General features: G+C 38.6%; 1 protein-coding gene across 1 annotated transcript; it reads left to right on the forward strand.

The window, feature by feature from the left end:
* Positions 1–258: 258 nt before the first annotated feature.
* On the forward strand, positions 259–7,500 carry LOC148738056 (uncharacterized). Its single transcript, XM_088749957.1, has 5 exons — positions 259–396; positions 4,371–4,666; positions 5,295–5,409; positions 6,290–6,535; positions 6,895–7,500. The coding sequence occupies exons 1-5, from the start codon at positions 315–317 to the stop codon at positions 7,218–7,220; spliced, it is 1,065 nt and encodes a 354-aa protein (XP_088606083.1). The 5' UTR covers positions 259–314; the 3' UTR covers positions 7,221–7,500.
* The last annotated feature ends 3,105 nt before the right edge of the window (positions 7,501–10,605 follow it).

The raw sequence follows: 10,605 nt of genomic DNA on the forward strand, positions 1-10,605 counted from the left end.
CGAGACTACAAATGACTAATTAAAAATTTTATTCCGGGCAACAAACGCAGAAGTAACTTTGTAAACAACTCCAGGGGAGAGCTTCCAAACGAAGGACATCTCTTATATCTCACAGCTGTATGATTACTTATCAAAAAGGATGACATAAAAAATCGCTGTTTTAGTCATCAGAAGCTAAATTGCCGGAGACAGAAAACTAACGGATGGTTAAAAACATCTTACGTCTTACGTCATTGCCAAGTCTTTTAACAACGTAAGCTACTGTTAGAAGGCAGATTAAGGACTTTGCCACTGACCGTGGCCAGTCCCTGGAGATGAACTGCTGTCGCTTCCCGGAGCTTTCTTTCCTTCAGTTTCTCTTCCTCATGTTTGGAAGCTGGACATTTGCAAACCATGGTGAGTGAGCTTTCCTATCTCTGTAACCTAAGCGTAGGTCAACCAAATGCTGCTCATCAATCTTTACGAACTGTTCATGACCTCGACTGAGAGCCGTCCAGTAGTAGTTTCAGCCCTGTTATTTGCCTTTATATTTGAAGCAAACGACCTGTTAGGTCATGATCGCAAGCTGAAATTATTCTGATGCGGAAAAGATGCCTTTTTAAAATTTTGTTTCTGAGAAAAACAATAAGTATTTCAGACCGCAGGTCACTTTAATCCGGAAAAGTTAACTAGATAATTATTTAATCCAGCTTGGCCTCGTTTAGACTGTTCTCACCGTATCTCTGGGGTATCACAACCCAGTTTTAAAACCGTTATTTTGTATTTCATTAGATTACTAGAGAGATTGCAGGCATGTTTCAAAATAAATTGTATTCCTCTGCACTTTCTGAACTGTTGAATTGCGAAAACCGCTTTTAACTCGTGGAAAAATACTGGATTATCGAAGGAAATGAGAAGTTACGGCCTCTGGACATTTCGAAAACTTTAGACGTTCTTTGAATTGTTAGGATTTTACATAAGACGAACTAGTTGAACCTTACTATTAGAACAAGTTTTCAAGTTTTTACCAGTCTTAGGCGGATGGTGATAAATTCAGTGAAAAGGAATATATTTAGATTTTCTTTACCAAAAAAAGTACGTCTCGGCAAGTCTCACTTTGATGTTGTGATGAGACTGTTTCAACAGACTCGTGCTTTAAATCCTTGGTAAGACTGACAAATAGCGAAAATTCGACGAGTCATCAGTAATTCATCAGAAGGATCTGCATTTCAAACGTCCATTGCAAGAGTTAGAAATATCAAACATTTCGCACGGGATGATAGTTGCTTTTAAGAGGAGGAATTTAGAAATTCGTAGCAAAACTGTCCTCTTGAAAATAGGTCAAATAAAAATTACATGGACGTTTTTGACTAAGCTATTTTTCCGTTCAGTTTCTCTTCGATGAAAGGAGTTGGTTTTTGCGGTCAAGTACTTATATCAAATAGCTGATAGGTAATGTGAAAACTGCTGAAATGAAGAAAGACTAATGTTTTTATTGATCATTATCATCAAAGACTGCAGATTGCCCCATTGAGCTATCAAACTTGCAAAAAGTATTAGTTGTAAATGATTCACCATAAAGGAGAGCAAAAAGTTACGTAACTTCCATAGCAAACAAGAAAAAATATCATGACATCTATACCGTCCATACTAGGTTACACTGAAGAAATTGTGAAGAAATTGTGAAGAAAAGGTGATTTGATTTACGTTTGATAAATCTGTCGACAAGTAAATGAATTCGTTAAAACCGAACCAACTTTGCTAAAAATTGGGAAGCATCGCCTCTCGTTCTTGGCTCTAAAAACGGGAATTCATGTCTCGAGTGTTTCACCATAGTTGTTTAAATTATTCATGCCAAAAAATAACAACCACTATAAATATTTGTCTCAGAGGGTGTAAAATTTTCTCAAGAACCAAAACATTTCGTATCGGTAGAAATTTACAAAAGAATGCTGAAAAGAATGCAAATCTATTATTTATACTCTTTAATTGGTAAAATTACAGGAAACACCTGATAGAAATGCTTTCATTTAAGCCATATTTATTCCCATTTTAGCTAGTGAGTATCCTCTCCTGGAGAAACTTAGAGGACTTGTTAAAACATTGTTATCACTCAGCGTGCTCCTCTTGTACTGCACAGCGGTAACTTCACACACTGAGAATGCATCACAAAAGGCGGCCAAAGGGGTAAAACAAACATGGAAAATGCCCCAGCTGATGCTTTTACTAAAGAAAATTAAACAAGAGAAAAAAATAAACATCAGCAACAGCAGGCGATCGGTTGCTTTAGTTTAGAGCTTTCTTTAGTTTATCATTAATTATGTGACTGCGAGTAACAGAAAATTCTGTTTTAGAAGATCAAATAACTCCGATGAACGTGAAATCCTTTTAAAATACCGTCTATCCGTGTCTTGCATCCGGGGTATATATTTTGGTTACGTTTAGAGGAGTAAGGTTTTCATGGTAACAAGGTTTAATATCGCGCGTGAGTGACACAACAGGTTATTCTTCCCAAATAAATTAAGTTTTAAAATTTCTCTCATCTTTTAATGATTACTCAAAACGTGGATGAAGGAAAAGTCGTCCGACTAGCGCATTACTTCACATCGCTTTGTGTAACATTTTTAAATATCAGTCATTTAAACAGATTTGACCTCGGAAGACTTGACACGAATTAGCGAAAAGAATGCGGCAGTAGGGAACTTTCAATTTTTATTCCTTTTTCCTTAAACACAGATTATTCAGCTTAATATAATATTTTTTTTAAGCTGTTAATTATCTTTTCAACTTTGGCTTCTGAAAAGCCCCGAAATCGCCCGGGATGTTGTCGAGACTTCAGCTCTGATAAAAACCAGAAGGAGAACTTTCTACATACACATGTAGATTCCCCATTGGCAGTTTCACTGTTAAGGACACTAGACAGAAGGCTCATTTTTATTAAATATATTATTGATTAGTTTACTAGTTTCTGAATGATCCTAGATACGAACTTAGTTACAATGTTTATCTGTTTTTCTGTATTTCTATTGGTTTTGTAATCGGACCTTTTCAGCGAGTTTAGCTTCCCTTCAATCAGTTCTTCGTAAGTTTTGAATAGTCTTGGTGAACTTTCGCCCTTTCGTTTTCTCAAAACTTTGGCACAAGCGGGACCAATATGTGGGTACCTTTGTAACTTTGTTTTTCTAATCTAGTTTTTTCAGTGTTGGGCGACAACATACGAACAGATATTCCGTTTTATTACCGTATTCTCAATTAATTTAAGATTTAAAGGCCAAAATTGATCTAAATGCGATTGAACGCCCACCATTTAGATAAGAACAATGGGTTGTTAACCAGCCACCAAAATTCTTGCAATTTGTATCGTAATTTTTGCACTGGTTTATTTGCATTGTTCAACATGATTGTCATTTTATTCTCGTTATTTGCGTTAAGTTTTTTACACGCGGTTTTCCGACTATGTATTTCGCGACATTTCATTAGATTGATAGCACTTCGTTGCATTGTTATTTCGGCTTACGATCGATAGATTGATTGAATGCAACATTTCACCGTTGATTGTGGTTTGTGGTCCGTGGTCGATTGCTTTTCAAGAATAAATATTCGTGCAAATAGTTAGCTTGGTTTGTTATCTCGATCCGTGGAATGGTCCCCAAACACCTTGTTAACCGTGTCTTGGAGCGACGTCCCTTAGAACTTGAGAGTCTAGATTTTTTGGTCGTCGCTAACGCTACATTCACCGTTTGTTTGAATTTATATTTGCTAGCTTTACTTTAAGAATTTTCACACCTTTGAGTGAAATATAGCTGCCCTATAACGTGTAGACAGTGTTCTTTTCAGTCATTTAAAGCTCCGCGTAAATCATAGAGTAAGGTATATATCTCTGAGACCCGTAGCCCAACACATCTGGAGGACTCAGTACTGCTGCGTGTAATATAGCGTATTTGAACTCCGTTCTATTTATTCATTTAGCTTCGCCGACCAGGAGGGACACCGCAACAGCTTGCGCCAATTACTGCGGGCCCAGTAAACCCACCCATTGCACCCCAGGGGAGGACATCCATCACACAGTAATCTCGTGCGTGGGAAATTAACGTCTCCCGCCCCTAACCCTACAGGAGACGGGACCTCCATTTATTCGTCCCTATCCGAGAAGACTAGAATATCTAACCATTTCTTGATGTTATAGAAAGGTAGCAAATTCTTCTCAATTATTTTAAGACTCTGAGTGTTGGTCCAGCCGGTGCTCGAACCCTCGACCTCCCGCACAACAGTCCAGCGCTGTATCCATTGAGCTAACCGGGAGGCGGTTAGCTCAATGGATTTTTTGCGTGATATTTTGCGTTCATGTATCTCTTTTCGTTTTGTTTTGTTTTTTTTTTTTGTGAACAAAGTCGCCGATGGACAAGGTAAAACTGTCATCCGAGAGCCAGACCAAGAACTGACTCACGCAAATTTTAAGGTACACAAGTTCTCCTATCTCAACATCACCAGCATTGGTTCAGATTATGTTATGGAAGGCAAAGAGTGTGGATTTGCTTGTGTTAACATGCCTTCGTGCTTCTCCTTTAACCTGGCTTTAATTCAAGACATCATTGGTAGATTGCTGTGTGAATTTCTTCCATCGGATATCTACAGCAACTCGGACAAGTTCATCGCCAGTCAGAGCCACCATCACTTTAGCGTCACAGTAAGTTGGAAATCGGAATGTTTCCGAAATAAATTAAAGCCATTTTAAAAGATTTGACTTAAAATAAGACAACTTTCTTTTAATCCTCCAGTCAAAACATTAAGGCCTTTATAATCTTCTCCTGTCCCTTTAAGATTCTGTAGAGTAGATGACTTGAACAACCAGATATGCAGCAATGCAACCGTAGATACATCTCTGACCAGAAGCTCCAAACACCTTTAGGTCATTCTTGGGTCTAACATAAAACGTAGTGATGCACAATTTTTGCTATCGAGATTTTTTCCAATTTCTGAGGAGGCTCTCGGCCTGGAAACAAGCAAACAAAAAATCCGGAAAATAGAAAAAAAACATTCTTAATTCCTTTAAAATGTTAGAAAAGCTCTATTGCAAGGCTGATATTGTCTTTCTCCTGCCAAATTCTCACACAACTACCGTTTTACATTAGGTTAGGTGTTACAAAGCTATAGAAGACAAGCAAGTGATTGTAAAAATTCGCGTGTTTTAATTCATTGAAACTTAAATATTTTTTCTTGGGCAAAAACTTCGATAACCCTTTTAATCCTCTTCAACCATAAGTTAGGAATGGAAGGCATGCACGAAACTGTAAATTAGTCGTTTATCCCTTTAGTCTCCATGTATCAGTTGGTCCTGTCAGAACAACGGGACATGCGCAGCACATTACAAGAAGAACAATTATGTGTGCCTTTGCACAAAAGGATACACCGGGAAACATTGCGAAACGGGTAAGAAATCTTACACTTTATAAGCCAAGACCTTTTCCAACTTTCAACACACTACATACTGGCATAGTTCTTATCTACAGTAATGACAGTTGTAAGGCGAATTTGATGATTCTGTCAGCAACCAGCTGATGATGGAGGTATAACGCACTGAAATTTCAGTTCTCTCGCTCTTTAAACATTAGAACATCTGATCCACATACAGCACAACTGTTCACACCATATACCCTTCAGTCCTAGCTTTCCATGAAAGATATTGCCAGCTAATGCTCCTTAACATTTATCTGAATATTATATTAAAAGAAAAAAAGACATCGAGGAATGCGTACTTTAGCTCCTGTAAGCCAACCTGTTATGGAAGTGGCGAAACATGTAGACTGAGCAAGTTTGATTACTGGTCTAAATAATGAACACATGCAGATCAGGTCTTTGCAGATCACAAATAGCGATATTTTCGTCCGATTTTTCCCTGATGACTTTCTTCACGAAAAGACCGCTTTACAAAGTTTCAAATGGTTCTAAAATCTTCGTAGAATCTCCTTTCAAAACTTTAAATAAGCTTGAATGAAAATGGTCCTTTAATTTTATGAAGAAGCACGACTCCAGACTCTTGGAGATATTTGTTTGACTGAGGCCAAAGGATAAGCCTCCAAATGTTGGAATGTCTTTTACAGCTTTTAAACTAAGAGTTATAATTCTTGACTAAAACAGGAAAAATGTGAAAAGTAAGGCTTAAAATTTAAAACTAACGAGTGCATTAATGGATTAGCGAGAACCAAATCTACCTTCATGGATTGATAATAGTTGTTTAAAGTTTGTATCCCCAAGTCGGAGGGAGGTATTAAACACAATTGTCACTGGTTCAGTTTTATTTCATAAACAGCTCTAATCGCCTCCAGTATCCTGAGCGGTCTTGACCGTGACAAGTACCTAGGAGTGCTGGTATCATATTTGAGTCCAGTTCTCATGGATTCAAGCCGCAGTGTATTTGTAAGATGCTGGCATGCCAAGACAGACGGATGGGCTGCAGCAACATTTCATAACAACTGTGATGGAAAGGGACCCACAGTGACACTCATCCTGGTCAACTCTTACATATTTGGAGGATATACCAATGTGCCATGGAACGGTAAGGCTTGAAAGTAAACTTTCATATTTGCTTACACGGACTACCAGTGGGTTGCTTCCCTGAAGACTGTTAGGAGTGGCTAAAGAAACATTTTAACCTGCAAGGTGAAACAACCAAATACGTTTTCAAACACCCTTCATTTTTAGATTTACTGTTATTACTATTTCATTTTCCATCTATAGCTATGCACGTCTATTATTTCTGATCAGTTTCCATTAGCGAGCGATGGTATACTATTCCAATGCTATCATTTCTATCATCAGGTGTTAAAGTCGGAATAATGGGCTCTCAAAAATTTTCAGTTACCTCACATCACGTTTAATGCTTTAATCGACTTAGCTTCAGCATGTATTCTTTAGCTACAGGCAGCCGATGCCGTCACGTTCCAGCTGATAAAGCCTTTATCTTCTCACTCAACAACAGTAGAGACGCCCACGTGAAACTCTATCAATATGGTGATTCCACCCCCGCCATGTATGACTGTTTTAGATATGGACCCTCGTTTGGTGGAGGGGATATCCATGTAACGAGTGACGCTGTCAACAAAAGTGACTCGTACACCCACTGTGGACACACGTACACCGCTCCCCCCGGATATTCACGCCATACCAATTGCCCATTTTTTGCTGGCAGTTTTCAGTTTTCTCCTACCGACATCGAAGTATTCTATGAACAGTTGATTTAAAGACATTGACATCTTTTTTATCTTCAGAAAGCTAACCATATCGATAGTTTCCCTGTGCATGAATTGAAAAATTTTTAAGAAGGCTGACCAGTGCGTCCTTAGCATTAGAGTACGTATCTTGTTTGTTATCAAATCATACATGGAAAATCTGCATTTCCATCATAAATGACGTTACAACTCAGTCAATTGGATATAATGAGGATTTTTCAAGCCAAGATATTTCTCTCCTTCAGGTTTTAGCGTTCATGTTTTAGTAAGGAAAATTAAAAGAAGAAAGGAAGCAGGCATCAGTTGATAGCAGAAATCTCAAGCCAGACCTCTATAAAAAAGAATAAAAGAATACTTAATTTATCGTGCTGTTCCTACTTATCGTCTAATTAAAAAAAGGGTCAATCCCATTTTATTCGCAAATGGAAATCAACCTCTAATCAAGTAGCCTGCCCTACGCGTTTAGTGGGTAAAGGAGATCGCGCTGGTACCAGCGATTCACCTATAGATACCTACTACGCAATCTGGATACATTTAGAGAAATTTAGCATAGCGTTTACGTGAAACGGCAAAAGTCAGCTTGCCCTTTCACGTTTTCACTAAAATAGAGTGAACCCCGCTACTATAGCCGCGGGTGAGCTCGTGTCCTGGTGGATTTGAAGGCGCCCTTGTATGACTTACAAAGAATAGTTTCGGTGCCCTTTTTTCCGGCATCTGACTCGTACTCTGTAAGAGAAAAAGTGAAGAAAATCTTACGTACACGGCAAACGCGAAACAGTAAAGAGTTAAATAGCTAACGTTTCGAGCGTTAGCCCTTCGTCAGATGCATTTCGCGCGGGGCTTAGTTCTAAGCAACGAAGGGCTAACGCTCAAAACGTCAGTTTTTTAACTCTTTACGGTGGCCAATTTACAATTCATACTTAGTTGATATTACCAAATTACCTTGTTACTCCCACCGACGCAGCACCACGGTTTCTTTAGAAAGTGCGCTTGAACGATTTTTACTTACGATGCATTTCAAAGATTGGAAGCTAGCGACTGTGAAAATACATCGCTCGTCCAATCAGAGACACGAACGCTTAGTACATCATGGTTTAAAGCTCAGTATGTATTAAATGATTCATTTCCATGGTGAGCATGGGCGCCGCCAGCTGTAAGATAATTAAAAACGTTTCAGCGAAGGGAAGGTGGGGCGGTTATTTTCTTAGCCATGAAGAGTGAAATATCCACCATCAGTTACTGACACTTAGGTTAAAAGTTGTTTTAGTGTTTACTTACCTATACCGGCAACTATTAGAATATTTTGGGGCGTAACATTTTCGCAGGTGAATAGCAAGGGAAATTCGTAGTCTGATCCGAAGAACAGCCCATCAAAGCAAGCCTTCAACGCTATCCACTGTTGTAGCTTATACAAAGACGATATATCGCTCTCTGCAAATGTTTTCAAAGGATCTGACGAAATGTCGACCGTTAGAACAATATATATCAGGACAATTGATAACGTGAAAATCTTCGATATTGGGGTTAGCATCACCATGCTCTTGTCTGGCACTGTATATGTTATTTGGTTGAAATGATTTTTTTTCAGTTTTTTCGTGAATCATATTGGAGGCCTAAGCAAGGCGAATATGTTGCAATGAGTAGTTTCTAGACAAAGGGCAAAAACAAAACACATCAACAATTCAATTTATGTTCTGAAACAGAAAAAAAAGGTGAAATGTAAAGCTTCAAATTTAAAACTAAGGGGTACATGATCGTGGACTGGCGCAAACTGAATCTATCGTCATGGATTAATAATAGTTGTTTACAGTTTTTATCCCCAAGTTGGAGGGAGGTATTAAAAACAATTGTCACTGATTTTCATTTCATAAACAGCTCTGATCGCTTCCAGTATGCTGAGTGGTCTTGAACGTGATAAGTATCTGGGAGTGCTGGTATCATATTTGAGTCCAGTTCTCCCGGATTCGAGGCGTAGTTTATTTGTGAGATGCTGGCATGCCAAGACAGACGGATGAGCTGCAGCCACATTTAACAACAACTGCAACGGAAAAGGACCCACCGTGACGATCATCCAAGTCAATTCTCATATTTTTGGTGGAAATACCAATGTATTTTGGAACGGCAAGTATTCAAACTAATAAACTGCACTAGACATCTATGTGTGACCACCCGTCGAGGAGGAATGGCCAAGGACGATTCCAAGATCTCTATTGGATTCTCTCACTATCTGCAACGAACTAATTTTTTTTTAATTCTGTTGTCCCTCCAGTAGTCAAAGCCAACCTTTGGGCACCTTTGTCAGTGACAGAGAAAAGGAACATCAGGTTCAGCCAGTTATATTGAAATTCGGTCACTACAATGGCGTACAATTCAACTTGTGAAATTTCGGATTCACCATTATTTAGTCGGAAAAATGCACCTTTTAAAACTTTCATAACCTCTTTAGAATACTTAATTCTCATATTAGGTTAATGCTAATGTCGTCGACTTAAATTCAAAATGTATGCTTTAGCTGCACGCGACAGATGCCCTTGCGTTCCAGCCGGTAAGGCCTTTATTTTCTCACTCAACAACATCAATGGATACGCTCCTGCAAAACTCTCACCATGCACAGATTTGTACTGCGCTATGAGAGACTGTTTCGGATTAGGACCCTCGTTTGGTTATGATATCCGTATAGTAAGTGACGCTGTCAACAACACTGACTCCCTCACCCACTATGGATGCAGGTACACCCCTCCCCCAGGATATTCACATCAGAACTGTCCATTTTTTGCCGGCACCATTACGTTTTCTCCTACTAACATCGAAGTATTCTATGAAATGTTACCTTAGAGAAATTTTCATTGCTAATTGCATCAGAAGATTCATCAGTAGACAACTTAGGACACTGATGTAATCTTTTTCCAGTACACGCATAAATACCTTTTTAACTGGAACTGCAATGTGTATTTAGATTAATTTGTAAGTCGTCAGATTATGAATGTGAATCTGCATTTCCACTTAATACGGCATGACTACATCGCATGATGTACTTGAATTTATTTTAACCCGTGTCTACTCGCTTTAATTTTCTGTCTTTGTCAGAGGAAGGTAATCACCACAATAAAAGACCTAGTAAGAAACTTGATTTTATAACATAATTGACTGTTCAATCAATATAGGCTTTGTGTTTTCATTACCATAAATGTTGATGGAGTAGGGAACAAGCCCTCCAGTGAGTCTCCTTTTGGAAATATCTGCTTCTGACCCTATTTATCATACGAAAGAAAAACTTTTTATACTCAGTAACTTCCGTTTCCATTTACTCTCCCACAGTAAGCTCGTATTAGTGCGGTTCCGGGGGAAAAGGACAAAGCCCAAGTCTTGCGCCTAAGTTATTTTTCCATGTCCAAAC

The sequence above is a fragment of the Stylophora pistillata genome, chromosome 2 (assembly GCF_964205215.1).
Source record: "Stylophora pistillata chromosome 2, jaStyPist1.2, whole genome shotgun sequence".
NCBI lineage: Eukaryota > Metazoa > Cnidaria > Anthozoa > Scleractinia > Pocilloporidae > Stylophora > Stylophora pistillata.